This window comes from Ctenopharyngodon idella, chromosome 6 (assembly GCF_019924925.1).
Source record: "Ctenopharyngodon idella isolate HZGC_01 chromosome 6, HZGC01, whole genome shotgun sequence".
In the NCBI taxonomy this organism is placed as follows: Eukaryota; Metazoa; Chordata; class Actinopteri; order Cypriniformes; family Xenocyprididae; genus Ctenopharyngodon; species Ctenopharyngodon idella.
In genome coordinates this window covers 2850627-2869509 of record NC_067225.1, presented here as the reverse complement: position 1 = coordinate 2869509, position 18883 = coordinate 2850627, and the positions used below count along the sequence as shown (strand labels likewise).

At 39.6% G+C, this 18883-nt stretch overlaps 1 protein-coding gene across 10 annotated transcripts in view; it reads left to right on the top strand.

The window, feature by feature from the left end:
* dlgap4b (discs, large (Drosophila) homolog-associated protein 4b) overlaps window positions 1-18883 on the top strand; it is a 149822-nt gene that overhangs the window by 107585 nt on the left and 23354 nt on the right. For 8 of the 10 annotated variants that reach the window (XM_051897233.1, XM_051897240.1, XM_051897232.1 and 5 more), the window contains 3 exons: window positions 6425-6523; window positions 7957-8104; window positions 8579-8819. In XM_051897233.1, coding sequence (XP_051753193.1) covers window positions 6425-6523; window positions 7957-8104; window positions 8579-8819 — 488 coding nt within the window. The remainder of the gene's footprint in view (window positions 1-6424; window positions 6524-7956; window positions 8105-8578; window positions 8820-18883) is intronic. The other 2 variants (XM_051897242.1, XM_051897241.1) reach the window with 1 other exon arrangement.

Sequence of the window (18883 nt, the reverse complement as noted above, 5' to 3'; positions counted from 1 at the left end):
TGATCTTCCAACATCAAACAATGATTACAGTATCAATCCAATGTGTCAGAGGTGAACACTTCAAGAAAGGTGAATCACTTTGAGAAAACCAATGGAAAAAAAAAGACAGAAAATATTTACAAAAACGTTTAATAATCGATCTCTCAGCCCTGCATGTTTTCCCCTGAACTCGGGATTCCAGTTGCCCAGGATAAAACCCTGGGTCCAGTTGCGTCCATTGAATTCTGGGCATTAACTTAGATACAGTTCATTTCCAGGCCTCACTGCACAAAGAAAAATATAGGATATTCTGGTCGTGTCCACCTTCCTAGACAGTCCAAACTGTTCTAAACGCAAACTGCTGTCTTTGCTTGGCCACTTACACTTCACAATGTGCATAATCCCGCAAGGCTGCCCTTTCATCTCACATCTCCTCTCCCTCGCGTTTTGATTCACACGTTAGAAGACGAGTGTCGGGCCATGGCAGCAGGCCTTCAGCAAGCCCGGGCCGCGTCCCAGATTCCACTGCTGCCAGGCCCCACTCTCCTCCTCCCTCCGCTCAGTCATACACCGCGGCTTTTCCTGGTGCCGCACCCCATACAAAATGCCCGCCCCTCTCAACGAATGCCTTGTCTCTAGCGTGAGGTTGTCTCTGCTAGTGGAGCAAGCTCAGCCATCTCAGCCATTTCATCCCACTGTCTCAGACTGTCCTCATTGTCTGTGGCCAGCGTGAGGCTGCCTCCGCTAGTGATGCAGGCCCAGATAACACTCCCTTATCCTGCCTCTAACCTTTTCCCCTACCAGTGGCCTACAGCTCCTTCAGCAGACCCTAGTGTGAGGATGCCTCCGCTAGCGGTGCAGGCCCAGTCATCAGTCTCAAAATCTCTTGTCCTTGGCCTACAGCTCCAACCACGGACCCTAGCATGAGCTTTCCTCCGCTAGCAGCACAGGCTTAGATGGCCTATTTTCCACCCCAGCTTTCTTCTTCCTTTACCTACCCTGTTACAACCCAAGCCCCAGGGGCCGACCCAAGCATGAGGCTGCCTCCGCAAACAACTTTGACCCCTGAGCCTCCCCCTCCTAACTCTCTTCCACAGGCTACATCGTAATTTTTCCCTCTTTTCTGCAACACAGATGCCCATACCACTGAATGCCATTGCTTTGGAACTGCCCCCTGTCGCCAGCAACATCAGAGCACAGATTTTATCAGAAATTCAGGCTGCTGGCTCCAGAGACAGACCTAACTCCAATCCCAGTTCCTCCTATTCAGAGTTGATCTTCCTATAAATCAACCACTAAAACCTCTGCTCGACGCATCGCTTGACTCCATCCTCCTAGCTGTTTCCCCTAGAACCCTCCAATCATACCTGACTGTATGGAGAAGGTTTAAGTCATTCCATATCTGCCGTTTCCCGATTTTTCCCTGCTCTCCTTCACCTCATTTATTTCGTATCTAAACAGCATCAAAAACCTCCAAGCTGGTTCCATTAGAGGCTATTTAACTGGGATCCAGTTCTTTAACAAATTAATTCATGGCTCAGTTTCCCCCAAGATGAATGACGCACAGACCTCCCTCCCTATCAAAGGTATTTTTGAGATCTCAACCTACCCGCATGGATTCCAGAAAACCCATAACTCTGGACATTCTGACTAAGTGTATCTCCACCCTTCGCTTAGGCTATCACTCTACAAATACCGGCCGCACACTCAACGCAATGTTCATCTTAGCCTTCTTCGTTTTTCTCAGGTGCTCCGAACTCGCCATCACCTCCAATTTCAACCCAATGCCCATCCTACAATTTCGGATCCATCAGTTTTTAACGAAACAATATATTTTATTTCATTAAACAAAGCAAAACAGAAAAAAGTCCATTTCATCTATATCTTCAATCTCCTGTCACCTATTCAGCCATTCCATTTTCTCTTATCTTACCTTCACTTCAGAAACTTACAGGCTAAATCCACATCCGACCCACTTTTCGTGGATGACTACAACCGCCCCGTCATGCGCTTTTGGTTCCAAAAACACCTCAAATTAGTTCTCATTCAATCTGACATCCCAGCTGATGATTTCTCCAGCCACTCATTTCATATAGGGGCAGCAACCACAGTGGCTGCCGTGCGAGCCCTCCCGATTGGGCGGTCAAAGTCGCTTGCACCCCAGCTCGATTATCGGCAGGGCTTGCTCATCCAATGCTGTTAGCTGCAGGCTCCTGTCGGAGCCTTCCCGTTCAGGCGGTTGGAATCACATGCGTCCTGTTGACCTGCCGGCGGGACTCACCCATTCGATGCTGTGAGCTGCAGGTTCCCGTCGAATAATGCGTAGGCTTTTCAGTAGGGTGACTGGAGTCTCATGCGCCCTTCCGGCCATGGTTGGGGCCTGCCTGTCCGATGCCGAGAGCTACAGGCTGCCGTCGGATGCCATGCTGCCCCCCCTGGTCGGAAGGAAGCTTGTACACCCCGTTCACCTACTGTTGGAGCCCACCCTTCTGATGCTGTGAGCTGCAGGCTCCCATTGGATGCTGCGTGGGCCTCTCCGGTCGAATGGTTTTATGCACACCCTGTTCACCTGCCGGCGGGCTCACCATTCCGATGCTGTGAGCTGCAGGCTCCCATTGGTAGCTGAGTGAGCCCTCCCGGTTGGGAATCAAACTTGCTTATGCCTGCACAGATGGCCGGTGGGGCTCGCTCGCCTGATGCCATGAGCTGCAGGCTCCTGTCGGATGCCGTGCGGGCCCTACCGGACAGACAGCTAGAATCACGTTCGTCCTATTCTCCTGCCGGTTAGGGCTCACCCATCCGACGGCGTGAGCTGCAGGCTTCCATCAGTAGCTGTGTGGGCACTCCCGGTCAGGAATTAAACTTGCTTATGCCCGGTCGGATGGCCGGTGGGGCTCGCCCATCTGATGCCGTGAGGCTCCCGTCAGATGTACGTGGGCCCTCCCGGTCGGACGGTCAGAATCGTTTATAACCTGTTCGACTGACCAGCTGGGCTTACTCATCTGATGCTGAGAGCTGCAGGCTCCCATCAGATGCTGCGTGGGCCCTCCTGGTTAGGCGGTTGGAATCGCTTGTAACACCTGTTGACTGGCAGTGGGGCTCATCCATCCGATGGCGTGAGCTGCAGGCTCCCGTCGGATGCCGTGTGAGCCCTCCTGGTTGGGTGTTTAGAATCACTCACTCCCTGTTCGACAGCTGGCAGGGCTCGTCCGTCCGATGCTGTGAGCTGCAGGCTCCCATTGGATGCTGAATGGGCCCTCCCAGTCAAGCAAACAAGCTCCTCCCCGCAAACACCACTTTGCCACTTCATTGCACACATTTTTGGGGGTTAGTTTATAAATTCCTGGCTGCTGTCCCAAGTTCATTGGCTTTTTTGGAGAGTACTCTGGGTTCGGGTGACATTCCAAGCTCTGAGCCCTCCACCAGACAGCACGCCAAATACACATGCTCTTTTACTCTCTAATCATTTGTAAGTGTGAACTTGTAAAAAGATATTTTATTAACAAAGTTCAGGAGGAGCACGTTCAAATTATCTACCCAGTCAGCATAAGAGGAGGCCTATAAATATGTAGCCAACTCACCTACAGTATCTCACAGAAGTGAGTACACCCCTCACATTTTTGTAAATATTTTATTATATCTTTTCATGTGACAACACTGAAGAAATGACACTTTGCTACAATGTAAAGTAGTGAGTGTACAGCTTGTATAACAGTGTAAATTTGCTGTCCCCTCAAAATAAGTCAACACACAGCCATAATTTGTCTAAACTGCTGGCCACAAAAGTGAGTACACCCCTAAGTAAAAATGTCCAAATTGGGCCCAATTAGCCATTTTCTCTCCCCGGTGTCATGTGACTCGTTAGTATTACAAGGTCTCAGGTGTGAATGGGGGGCAGGTGTGTTAAATTTGGTGTTATCGCTCTCACTCTCTCATACTGGTCACTGGAAGTTCAACATGGCACCTCATGGCAAAGAACTCTCTGAGGATCTGAAAAAAGAATTGTTGCTCTACATAAAGATGGCGTAGGCTATAAGAAGATTGCCAAGACCCTGAAACTGAGCTGCAGCACGGTGGCCAAAACCATACAGCGGTTTAACAGGACAGGTTCCACTCAGAACAGGCCTCGCCATGGTCGACCAAAGAAGTTGAGTGCACGTGCTCAGTGTCATATCCAGAGGTTGTGTTTGGGAAATAGACGTATGAGTGCTGCCAGCATTGCTGCACACGTTGAAGGGGTGGGGGGTCAGCCTGTCAGTGCTCAGACCATATGCTGCATACTGCATCAAATTGGTCTGCATGGCTGTCGTCCCAGAAGGAAGCCTCTTCTAAAGATGATGCACAAGAAAACCCGCAAACAGTTTGCTGAAGACAAGCAGACTAAGGACATTGATTACTGGAACCATGTCCTGTGGTCTGATGAGACCAAGATAAACTTATTTGGTTCAGATGGTGTCAAGTGTGTGTGGCGGCAACCAGGTGAGGAGTACAAAGACAAGTGTGTCTTGCCTACAGTCAAGCATGGTGGTGGGAGTGTCATGGCCTGGGGCTGCATGAGTGCTGCCGGCACTGGGGAGCTACAGTTCATTGAGGGAACCATGAATGCCAACATTTACTGTGACATACTGAAGCAGAGCATGATCCCCTCCCTTCGGAGACTGGGCCGCAGGGCAGTATTCCAACATGATAACGACCCCAAACACACCTCCAAGACGACCACTGCCTTGCTAAAGAAGCTGAGGGTACCTAAACCCTATTGAGCATCTGTGGGGCATCTTCAAACGGAAGGTGGAGGAGCGCAAGGTCTCTAACATCCACCAGCTCCGCGATGTCGTCATGGAGGAGTGGAAGAAGACTCCAGTGGCAACCTGTGAAGCTCTGGTGAACTCCATGCCAAAGGCAGTGCTGGAAAATAATGGTGGTCACACAAAATATTGACACTTTGGGCCCAATTTGGACATTTTCACTTAGGGGTGTACTCACTACGCCAGCGGTTTAGACATTAATGGCTGTGAGTTATTTTGAGGGGACAGCAAATTTACACTGTTATACAAGCTGTACACTCACTACTTTACATTGTAGCAAAGTGTCATTTCTTCAGTGTTGTCACATGAAAATATATAATAAAATAAAGAAATGTGAGGGGTGTACTCACTTCTGTGAGATACTATATGTTCCTCAACAGTTTTTTCTGCATCCCTCAACCACCCTGTCTCTTCACACTTGCCTGGTTACTATCCTAACCAAAGATACGGGGGGTACTCTGGGTTTGGGCGACATTCCGAGCTCGGAGCCCTCCCCCAAACAGCATGCCAAATACACATAATCTTTTACTCTATCTAATCATTTGTAAGTGTGAACTCATGAATGCTGATTTAAATAAATATTTGCATCTGTGCAAGATGAATCTTACTGCTTTATTAAAGTACTAAGACCCTAGTGTTATTTTAGTAAAACTACATATTTTGCTAAATATATAGTATTTATTGATATTTTTTATGAACTTTTATTTTTATATTTTAATTTTATTTATTTTTATGAGCTTTTGTCATTTTTATTAGTTTGATGCTGTTAATATTTCTATTTAGCTTTAATTTATTTTTATTTAAGTTTTAGTTTGAGTAATTTTAGTAATTCAACTTCAACTTATTTGATTTAGTTGTCAAGACATTTCTTTTCATTTGAGTTTTTAATTTTAAGTTGTAATCTATTTATATTTCAGCTTTATTTCAATTATCAAAAAGATGTTTTATAGTTTTATTTAACAATAATAAAACACTGAAACACCCTACAAATAGGCTTAATATAATTTTTACACTATTTTTTAGGTTTTGTGATAAAGTATGACTGGGACATGTTTTTGTGAGATTGACCTTAATACCTCTTACCTTCCTCTCCTAACCCTGATTTAGGCTGTGTTCCCAATGATATACTAACTTATTGCTTACCGAATAGTATGCAGTATACACTGTATTCTGATTACTATTTTTAATAATAGTGAATAAAATATTTAAATTATGTAAACATTATTAAACTTTTAAAAAAGGAAATGAAACAATATAATACTAATAATGTTTTTAAATAATTATTCAGAAATCACAGCTGGTTCATTAATCACATTGCATTGTGAGCAAATATAGTATGTTATTCAGAGATTCAGTGCATACAGAAAATGTGCATATAGTTCACAGTATACTTACTTTCTTGTGCTGAAAAATTAAGAGTAGTATGTTAGTATGCTGTTCTGAACATAGCCTTTGTCTCTCTGTGTGTTTTCACCATTTATGAGTTTCCCTTTTTTTGTATTCTTTACTCAAAATGACTCAAAGTTCTTGGTTTGAAGCCCCACCTCTTCTATTCTAAGCACCTCCCGCTTTCTCTACTATATAAAGCTCCTCCCCGTTCCCCACTCCCATCTTACCCTGTAACCCTGCCTTCTCTCCAGCCGTCTGCTGGACTACTCCATGCTGCAGGGGGATCTGGAGGCTCTCTGGTCCCCCCTCCACAGCATTACTACTCTGCAGCAGATCGGACGCTCTGTCAGGTCAGTGCAGTGACTGACCGACTGCTGCTCCTCACTGACCATACAAAGGAGTCGTCGCACCAGTGCTGCTTTCTCAAACTCCTCTCAAATTAGGAGTGCTGATTGAAAACTGGTTTGCTATTGGCCAAGACTCATTCTTTAAACAGTTCTCCTACTCTGAGATGTTTAGTCTCTGAAGTTGCTTTCTCCATACAGTCCATTTGTGCACAAGTGTGATTTAATGTTGGGATTTTGGTTGCACTGCACCATTGCAGATAAATGAGATTTGGAGAGATAGAGAGAAAGCATCCTCAGAGTTTATAAGCTCTGCTAATGCTCATCCTAACTGCTATAACTCTGATTGGACGTTGAATGGAAACGGTACTTTGCTGATTGGTCATTAGCAGTATCTCTTTTAGGAACTGGTGCAGCAATTTTCAGGTCTCCTGTGGTCACCAGACTAATGACATCAATCAGCCTGGATGGATGGATGGAGACAGAATGATGGAAGGATAAATGGGTGGATTATTTGATGGATGGATGGATGGGTGGACAGACAGAGACAGAACAATGGATGGATGGATGGATGGATGGATGGGTGGATGATTGATTGGATGGATGGATAGATGGATGAACAGATAGATAGATAATTTTTTTTAAACAGAAAACTGGAAAGATATTACATTTCCTAATAAATAAATGTTTCTTTAGTAGTGTCGTTACAGCTTCACCATTTCCATTTGCTTTTTATGTAGTAGATCAGGGGTTTTCAAACTTTTGGATGCCATGGACCCCCAAATATGATTGTCCCCATGTGAGGGACCCCCATTCTTAAATTTAAAATGCATCTATGAAGTTTCTTGTATAAAAATGCAATTTATACTGTGAAAAAAAAAAGAATAATATTACAAATATGTCAAATATTATTTGGAAAATATTTAGGTTCTATTAAGTTACATTATTCATATTTTTCTAGTATCAGATTTATTTATTTAAATGTATTTGTTTTTATTTATTTGTCTATTTATATATTTATTTACTCATTTTAATTTATTTTATTTTATTTTACTTTTTTATTTATTTGTTTTAATCTAATTTTTATTCATTTGAATCTAATTTTATTTATTTATTTATTTGTATATTTATGTATTTATTTACTCATTTATTTATAATTTATTTTAATTCATTTATTTATTTCAATCAAATTGTTTATTTATTTATTTATTTAAACATTTTTACATATTTAAATCTTTCCCTCTTTATTTATTTATTTACAATGTTTTTCTCTAAACATTTCCATGGACCCCCTAAGCACCCGCTTGTGGCCCCTGAGGGTCCCCTGACCCCAGTTTGAAAACCACTGAGGTAGACTATAGAGTGCTCTCATCTGACCGTTCTCTCATCTCCTGCCTGTTCTCTTCTCTCTGTGACCCCTTTCCCCTTCCTGTCCTCAGTTGTCTTCCTTCTCTGCGGGAGTTCTCTGGGAATCGCAGTCTGGATAACCTGGACTGCATCGGAGGCAGTTCTCCATTCCCAAACTGGGATGATGATGACTTCAGTCAGGGCTGCAGCACTCTCGGACGCGGCAGCTGCATCAGTCAGGTCAGACGCCCACATGACCTTTGAGTTAATTACAGGACAACAGATGAGGCTGAACATGAGTTCACCTTTACACAATGACACTGACTGAGCAGAAAATCCTCTGAAGCATCATAATTACATATATTATGGTGGAGCATAAAAATTAATACTCCATAAAAAAAGCAATTTGCACTGAAAATAATGACAGTCTTTCTGTTAAATAACTTCATTAATGAGCTGATTTATCTGTGTGTCACTTGTGACCTTTGAGATTATCACTGCAAAAGATAAGAAACCTTGGATACAAGCATTAGCTAAATGACTAATTAGGAATTGAACAGATAAAAAATGCTCTAGTCTCATGAGGTTTTCAAATGCATGCACACACATTATGAAATACTGCAGCTAGTGATGCTATTGTGAACATAGCCAATCACACCATCACTGTTCTTTTTCAATTATGCCAACCCACATCACCTGCCGCTGTCTCACCAGATGCGAGACATGGAGTTGAGCCGGCATTATGGAGATGAGTTGGAAGACATTCATCCTCACTCACGATGCAATGAGCCTCCCGATATGCCCATGCCCACATGCTTCCGGTCCCGTAGCCATAGTTATCTTCGTGCCATTCAGGCTGGCTGTTCACAAGACGATGATGACACAGCATCAATGGATTCTGATTCACCACCGCCCACCACGACAACAACAGTACGCACCTACAGCAACAGCACCGGTGAGTACCACACACATCAGATGAGCATCAGCTACAGACTGACCGCTGAAATGAATAATAACCTCTGGATTATTTCCATTACAAAAAGAAGAGAACATTTAAAAAAAGAACTGAATTTTAAGAATTTATACCTCTGTTAATATTGAACATGCAACGTTATATTTAAAAAAATAAATAAATAAAGGATGGGTCATGTTGTTGATCTAATAACACAAAATAAGCTGAAGTGCAATAGTTTGATATGCGAAAGTCAGTTGTTCAAAAGCACTTTTTTTGTATTTTAAGTACTTTTTATTTTTATTATATGCATTTATGTAGGAGATAAAGTTTTTATTACTCAAGTGAATATTTCTAATATAATAGAAAGTGAATATTGAGTTGATTTTTTATTTGAGTCTATTTTTTTGAAGTTAAAGGGTTTGTTCATGCAAAAATGAAAATTCTGTCATTTATTACTCACCCTCATGTCGTTCCACACCTGTAAGACCTTTGTTCATCTTCGGAACACAAATTAAGATATTTTTGATAAAATCCGATGGCTTATGAGGCCTTCATTGAGAGCAAGTTCATTTAGACTTTCAAACGCCCTGAAAAGTACTAAAGATATATTTAAAACAGTTCATGTGACTACAGTGGTTCAAACTTAATGTTGTGAAGCGACGAGAATACTTTTTGTGTGCCAAAAAAAAAACAAAATAATGACTTTATTTAACAATATCTAGTGAAGAGCGATTTCAAAACACTGCTTCATGAAGCTTCGAATCTTTATGAATCTTTTGTTTCGAATCAGTGGTTCGGAGCGATCAAACGATCTCAAACTGCCAAAGTCACGTGATTGCAGTAAACGAGGCTTCGTTACGTCGTAAGTGTTTCGAAATTTCAATGGTTCACGTGACTTTGGCGCTCCGAACCACTGATTCGAAACAAAAGATTCGTAAAGCTTCGAAGCTTCATGAAGGAGTGTTTTGAAATCGCCCATCACTAGATATTGTTGAATAAAGTCGTTATTTTGTTTTTTTTTTGGCGCACAAAAAGTATTCTTGTCGCTTCATAACATGAAGGTTGAACCACTATAGTCACATGAACTGTTTTAAATATGTCAGTGGTTCACCCGCTCAATCGCAAGTTACTACAGCCTACAGTTTGCTAGCTAACTATGCCTTCGTCACATAAATGCATATTACCTGGTTGCAATAATTTACTAAAAAGCTCGGTCTCATTATTTAAACGGGACATTTTATGCCCCTTTTCACAAGATGTAATATAAGTCTCTGGTGTCCCCAGAATGTGTTTGTGAAGTTTCAGCTCAAAATAACCCCAAGATCATTTATTATAGCTTGTCAAATTTGCCCCTATTTGGGGGTGAGCAAAAACGCGCCATTTTTGTGTGTCCCTTTAAATGCAAATGAGCTGCTGCTCCTTTACACAAGCTTTGCATACTCCGTCTACAAAACAGTTGAATCTCACGCAGCCAAAATGTCAGAAATAACCAGTTGTGGATTGCAGCCTTACGTGTTTGAACCGGAGTCGGACACAAATGGAGAGAATCAGGAAGAGCTTTTTAGGATATTTTTCAGGAAGAGCAAATTTTAGACTGCACCTGGACGTTTCTGAATGGTTATTGAATACATTTATGTAGTTGTTGTGGGGTTACATTGATACACTATTACTATTAGTACAATTCTCTTATCTTACAGAAAGCGTAAAAAAGTCTGTCACCTGATTATACAGTGCATAATAAATGTGCGTTTATGAATTACACAAAAGGTGAATGTTTTTGGGATAAAACTAACAACATAGCTCTATGTTAGTCTCTGTGAATACAGTCAGAGACTATGGTAACTTTAGCCATATTAGCTGTACAGCATTCTAGAAAGCTCATTCAGAAAGAAAATATACGAACATTCACAAAATATGAAGTGCCATATTTACTTGTCCTGGATATGAAGTTAGAGCGTTGGTATTGTCCCATCCTTCAGAAACAACTATATATAAATATATAAACAAATATATAACACTTTACCGCCATTCCTTCAAAAATGAAATTCAAGCACGATGTCCTCAGTGGCTTGGATGCCAGGAGTCGTATGTTCGTTGGTGCATCCAACAACAGAACATTTGTAATGTTATTTTGGTGCAATCAAAGGCTATAGAATAACACAAGACATGTCACTCGTATTGTTTTGAATGGGAGAATGTGCAACGTGCAATATGGCGGAATAAGTCCCGCCTTCTAAATAAGAGCCAATCGCTCTAATCCTAACCCCTCCCCCACACCTACTCCTAAACCTACCAATAATAGGGGGTAATAATCTGGCAGGGGGTCGAAATTCGGCACAACACTGGCACTTCTCACACGTTGCCGGTATCAGGGACGTCACTAGGCCCTTTTTCTAGTCAGCCCCCCTAAAAAATTGTGATTAGTTCCGTAATCTGTATACACTAATTCGTGATCGCCTCCTCCCACCGTCTTTCTTGTCAGAGCATTCAGCATGTTCCATTCCGCAGCGGTGCAGCGTCAGAAGCAGAGGACCAGGTGTGTTTATCGATAGATTGTTATATCTGTATCTTCAGTTCTTTGTCATAAATGCTGTTTACATAATGTGATGCAGAAGCGATACAAGACAGTTTTCCATCCACTGTAAAAATTTTGCTGCGTTTACCCCTCCTTCATCACACTATTCCTCCAGCGAAAACGGAACATGAAGACACTTTAGAAAATTTTATTTTCATTTGAAAATTTAATTTTTTAAATTGAAACATATTATTGTGGATGTGGCATTAGATTAACATCATGCACACAAATTATAAAAGACACAATCACACTGTAAAAATGATTTTTTGGTTTAAAAGTAAAGTTTTAAAGTAGCCTAAAGTTGCCTTAAAATCAATTTAAGTTGATACAAAGGAAGAGATTAGTTTATTCAACAGAAACTCAAAATATTATGTTATCTGAACAACATTTGTGAACCTCAGCTGATTTGACAAAAGATTTGTGAAAATTTGTGATAAATCATGAATATATATATATATATATATATATATATACAGTGGAGTGGCAGACAGCACTCAGTCAATGCACTGCTGCTTATCAGAGTGAATGACAGAGACAGAGAAACATCATGCAGTTATTTTGTTTTACTAAATAATGACCCAGCAGCTGATTGTGACATTTATAGGCATTTGTGGTATTTGATGTCACTTTGAATTATGGAAGTGGCAAATTGGTAAAATCATGTTCTGTAATTTTTTTTAATAGAAAAAAAAAAAAAAGGAATGGTTTAATATATCGGGCAGATTAACATATTGCCAATCTAGACAATTACAGTAATATAAGGTTTGTCTATATTATAAATTGGTTTGTCACTATTCTAATATTAATGAATATGATTTGGTTAGTATTCAGGGATTGACTTGATAGGTAGTGTAGAACTTATTGTATGTATTGTTCAAACCTACATGTTTTTAGTAAATGAGGGGGAATACCGGCACTTTATTTTTTCCACTTCAAGCACTGAATGAAACCTGCCATTAAACAGCCTATAGGCTTTTTAGTTAAATGAATCATTAAAACAATTATGAAACACAAAACCATATGACAACTAGCACCAGTCTTCCCTGAGTAATGGACTTCATGTATGGAGTTGCTTATGTAAACGAATATTTATTTTCTTTTATTTTTGTACTGTTGTTTTGTATGTTACTTCTTTTTGTGAAATGTGTTGTTTTTTTTTTGTTTTGTTTTTTATAGGCCTATACTCTGCACAATTATAAAATTTTATTTTATTTTTCATTTTATACTTGTGCAGCAGAAAGAGGGACAGAGAGAGAGAGACCCGCCCCCTCTCCATTTCATTCACTACTATCATCAGAAGGGGGCGGGCTCTAGTATTTCCGTCACACATTTAAGAGGCGGGATCTAGCGGTCTGTTGTCCAATCGCTTATACGCAAAACAATGACTGACAACTCGTTTGTCCAATGGTGATTTCCGACGCGGTGTTTCCTTCAACAATACTCCGCTGCATGTCACGAAGGCGTTTCCACACGGTTCTTTCTTTCCGCGACGTGGACGCTCTTATGATGATGGTGATGATGGTACGTTAATACAAATCTCAGTATATGCGCGAAACAGCGACGAGTTGAGCATCGTTTCCAGCGCGAGAGCAGGTGAGAACCAGATACTTTTTTTCATATGATGCGGAACGACATTAACGCACGTTTATACACATTCACACATGTGTGCATTAGCTTTAGAATTGTGTTATTTTTTAATATGGCAAATTATTTTACGTCTTTTCCTATTATATTTCACGTCCAGCTATTGTATTGCTCCGTGAGACTGATAATGATAATAATAATAATAATAATAATAATAAGTGTTATTATTAATTAAATGAATCATAACATTTTATTGTGATTATTCATAATTATTTATGTCTGTGTTATTATACAAGCTGATTTTTATACAAGCTGTTTTTTCACATTTTTTTGGAAGTACAGTTTATCAATGACACACACACTTACCCTCATTCTCTCTCACACACACCCTTTAAATGCAGTGCAGTGTTCCCATTACAGTTGTCATGAGTTTCCAAGGGGAAGTATCATCTGTAATGAGACTTAAGAGAGCTGATGATGACTTTTGTAGAGCAGTTGAACTTGACTTCCCTGTCAGACAGGAGCATTCACTGTGTTTATCATTACAGCAATGAAGAGGTTTTACATTACACACATCACTCTAGTTAAAGGTGTCTCTTTGCATTTAATTGCTGTGCATCACTCTGAAACGGGTTCATTCATTTGCAGCTCTGATAACAGGCCTTGGAGAAAATATGCATACCAGAGATCATAGATTCAGTCTGATGGAGGGGCTATTTTACACAAACAGTACACCCTTATATTCCTTTCAGATGTTTTCTGTAAAGAGTTATGGGCATCTAAACTATAAGAGCCTCATTCTTGTAAGCGCTCTCTTTATGTCTGGCTATTGTTGTATAATGTTTTGTGTTGTAGTTTTCTGTAATGAGTTATGGGCATCTAAACTATAAGAGCCTCATTCTTGTAAGCGCTCTCTTGATGTCTGGCTATTGTTGTATAATGTTTTGTATTGTAGTTCCCGGAAATGCAGTATTAAGCAACAAAAGACATTCAAAGTGAGTTTTGTCAGTCCAGTGGGTTGGATAAATAGTCGGCCAACTCCCAGGATGTTTGTTCTGAAACAATGAAACAGTGCACCTAGTTTTTTCACAATGACCGACTTGCATAAAGCATGTTTCACCTGCATCTTTCATGGCATGGAGCTTAACAGGATTAATCATATTTTAATCATGATCATGATTTTTGCTTCTCTTGATTAATTAGTCTAAGCATAATCGTCTGTGATATTGGCCTGCTGGTTATTTATCCTGAATTTATTTATTTTTTTTCTTGAATTAGTTGACATAATTAGGCCTATTATTGGAATTTATATGAGGAATTCCACAGTTTAAGCTTTTTCTTAAAGTCTTCACACTGCATGAAATGTTGTGTCTTGTTTCCAGTCCAAATATCTAAACATTCTTAAATCAAGATGCATTTACTGTATAAGTAAAATAGCATAAGATATTATGTCTTGTTTTCTGGGGGGAAAAAAAATAAAATGAAGTTGATTTTATTTATTTATTTTATTTTTTATTTTTTTCAGAAAAAAAGACTATATCTTAAGTCATTTTTACTTGTCTAGTAAATGCAGAATTTTTAGATATTTGGACTGGAAACAAGATAAAAAAAACTAAATAGGAAAAGCATTTTTTTGCAGTGCAATGCAAAAGGAAACTAGATGAGGTAAATAAACCCTGTGTATGAATCGACATTCTCTTTATTTGTGCTTAAATGTAAGTGCTGTTAATTCTGTTGAAATGTAAAAAGAAAATTCTCCAGTGAAAAAAAAAAAAACTGTGATTAATAATCACAATTCTTGAGCAAAATAATCGTCATTATCAGCTTAACCATTATCGTGCAGCCTTAATGTTTGATAAAAAAAAATAGATGTGATTCCCATGGGCCTCCTCACTTTTAGCTTCCAAGACTTTTTCCTGCACTCACAGGAAAGTTCATGGATCTGCTCAATTATTTAACCGTTTCTCCATCTAAGCTCAAAGCTCTTATGCTGGAGAGTCTTATGCAGCATTAATGCCATATTTGCTTTATAGTTTCTGTAGATATGATTTCTGTAGATGCAGTTTTGGTGGCAATCTTTGTGTTAAAGTCAACATGAAATCAAAAGTGACCTTATTGTTGACTTTAAGTACTCAAAAGCACATTCTCTGCTGCTTGATCTGATTGTTCACAACTTCTAAACAGTGGATAGTACAGGATGGATATTACAAAGAAAGATCTCTGTTGGTTTCACTCCGCTCATGGCAATCTAGAGTCTTTGTTTACATGACTGCTGTTGCTATAGTTCTTCACTTTGGGGTTTTACAGCATTTAAACATCAACAGGGTTTAGAAGTAGCTGACGCAGCAGCCTCCAGTGACTGATGTGGCTTCATTGGAAAGTGTTTTTAGAAAGCTGGGAGGACAATAAGCCCATTTTAAGGAGTAGCTCAGCACTAAATGAAAATTCTGTCATTATTTACTCATCCTCATGTCCATCTGAACCAATATGCTGCTATTTTTTGTGCATCATGAAAGGGGAAAGAATCTTCACACATGCTTTTGTCCATGCAATGGCTGTCAAGTGCCAAAAAGGACAAAAACATCTTTCTTTAGTTTGTAATGTTGCTGTTTGAGCATGAAAAAGGTCTGCAAATTTCCATAACACAAAGTCACTCCAAAGGGAGTTATTCTCTATATCAGTGCGCACTAGAGCTGCATGATTCTGGATAAATTGAGAATCACAATTTTTTTTGTTTCAAATAGAGATCATGATTCTCCCACGATTCTGAACAGACAACTAAACAAAATAACATGTAATTTACTAAAGGTTCTGACAAAATGTTAATTGATGGAATCTATTTAAAATGTTTAATTAATTTGAATGAATAATTAAAAAAAAAAAATCTGTTTGAAAGAATGGCTGCGTCCGGAAACTGGAAAATGCTGCCTTCGGAGGACACATTTCAAGGTAGGAAGGCATCAAGGCACGTCCGAATTCTATGTTAGCTTCACTTCCTGTTTCCTGAGATACCTTCCTCTGATCGATTTTTGAAGGCAGCATAGATGTATCCTTCGCTGCCTTTAATATCCTGTGCTTTACATTCTTTGACAGTTGAGCTAGAAAAATAAAGATGGCATCCGAAAGTTGCGTTTGCTGGTCAGTTTGTGTGTAAATGTACATTTTTGACCAACATTTTCCACTTTTGATGTCATTTCTAGTGAGAAATGACTACTGTAGTAATTAAATATTTGTTTAGTTTTCACTAAAGCTTGCGCTGTTTTGCGATAGATCATTAAACTGTTACGCTGCCTCAGAAGTCTGTCCGAAATCAGCTTCGTGAGGTGCCTTCATGCACAAATGCTGCCTTACAAGTCACTGCCTGATAGGGCAGCGAGGCAGCAAGTCAGCTGCCTAGGTTTTTGGATGCAGCCAATGATTCAGTGACTTACTCAAAGACTTCACTTGTTCCATTATGAATCAGCATTTTGAATGAATCTCTTGAATGAATGAGTCAACATTTTTAAGTCACTTGTCACCACCTAGTGGTGTAACAATATAATTTATACAATCGGTATTTGAAGCACCAGAAAGGATTTGCTCTATCTTGATCCCTTTGAATGTTCCGGTGTGATTATTTTTTTTTTTTTCAAAGGTGTAATAGACATAGACGAATCATTGTCGTTTAGGAATGAGATCGCATGGGTGTTTGAATCGACATCGCAATCTTTTAACAATTATTCGTGCAACTGTAGTAAGTACTGTTTCTGAACTCCCCGAAATGCCTCCATTGTAGTCTTTAGTTTTCTTCCGGGAATGAACACGTCACAGTATTCCTCATTTAAATAATTCCTGTTCAAGGCATACGCAAAATAAAGGGGCGGGGCCTGGTTGAGTTAGTAGTGTGTTGAAACTCACGGTTATGGTAAGGGGGAAGGACATTTCCCAAACACACTTGAAGCGCTTGACCAATTCACAACACACTGGTCAAGCCGACCAATCAGAGCACAATGTGCTTTTCAGAAGGAGGGGCTTCATAGACAGGAAACAGGGGGTGCATTTCCTGTACAATGACGTAACTCACTGCTTCACTACCATAGTAGGATGCATCGTTGAACAAATCAAGCTAGTCACAATTGTTTCCCAAATCCGTATTGTCGCAAACCTGTCGTTCAGCCACGTTAGTGAATGATGTCACGCAGGTGGTGGAGTAATAACTTCTTTAAATGAATCCGTTTGAAATCGAATGCTAGATTTTTTGCTATAAATTACGGACAATGGCATCTGAGGACAAATTCTTATTTTTCTCAGTTATTTTGCTTTATTTCCAGATTCAAGCATAGGCTCGTTCTTATGTAGCCAATAGAGCAGGTACGCACATGCATACTCTTCAAAAACTGTGCTTAAAATCTCTTGACAAACTAAAATATGTAAATGACATTTGTATATATTCAAAATAAAAGATATACATTGTACTTAATGTCAGCTTGCTTATTTTGCTCAAGATAACAATTTATTAAGTCCACATGTCATAAAAACAAGAAAATATGCTTCTAACAAAAGTTTGTGATGCAGTTGCGAATGTTCGTTTGAACGATGGTTTCGGGAAACACCAAATCGTTAAACTATGTTAGTAATGACAGAACTTGCGATATTAGTTGGCTAACGATGTTTTTGGGAAACGCACCCCAGAGCGTTACTGACAGACCAGGAACAAAGAAGCTACAACAATGTCAAATATGGGAAAAATATATACATATATTTTTTTGAACATTCAAGCATGAAAACCTGTTCTAGTAGAGCCCAAAAATCAAAATCAAGACTTTGAAAAGGAGCATAATAGGACCCCTTTAAAAACTTCTTAGTGAACTAATCGAGTAACTGCTTATACTCTTTTAGGCAAAATGAGTGTTCTAGTAGTATTTCATTGACTAGGTTTAGGGAGCTGCTTCTTAGGTGAAGAACACACACATAGATGAATTGTCAGCAAAAGAAAGGCCTGTAATTAGGGCTTTTATTAGTTATGCAGCTTTCATCACACCCATAATTACTGAACCAACAAACACACCCATGTCCTAGAACATAAAACAGCAAATTAAATGTGGGATTTCTCTGGTCAGAAGGTTTGGGATCACCATTTGCTCATTCTTGCTTCAATTTTTGGTAACCTTGAGGAGGTTATCACTCTCAAAACGCTTTATGAAAGATCCTACTGTGTGCTGCTGCACCCGAGGAAAGAACCCAAGAGTTTTAGAGCACAGAAAGCTGGATAAAAAGCAGCTCCTGTTGTTAATCATTTGATTAACCTAGTCCAAATTATTGGGTCTGGATTATGGGAATAAATATATTTAATGTTTATTGCACTTATCAAGCCAGGTCTCAATGTATTTACTGAAATCTTAACCAGAAAGTACCAAATTTTGATTCTTCTTCAGTACAGTTTCTCCACTTTAAACTCAGAAAGCTCTTTCTTACAAAGACCTGAAGACTAGATCAGTGTAGATGTTTATTGTGAGGTAAAGACATTGTTAAATCTTTCTCATTGTGGTTTTCTGACATGTTGACAAGATTTATGAGTATAATTTCACTGATTTGTACTTTTTTTCCTCATATTATAATGTTTGTTTGTATTGCTCCTGTTTTACCCCTGAGGCTCATCGTGTATGATAGCAAAGTTATGTGTGACGGTCGGTGTTCCTCATTCCTGTGTTATAGAAAAATGCAGTGTATTTTAGCACATTATGTGTGTTATTTGGGCAGAACAGATGTTAGATGTGAGACTGCTGATGTTTTTTGACAGGATGGTGCCGTTCACGTTTCAACACCTTTTATCTGTCTGATCTTCACTCACGCTTGAGGTGTGTGTTTGTATAGTAGAGCTGAAAAAAAGGATCTTGGAAACAGGTTCAAGAAAGCAATAGCAAGT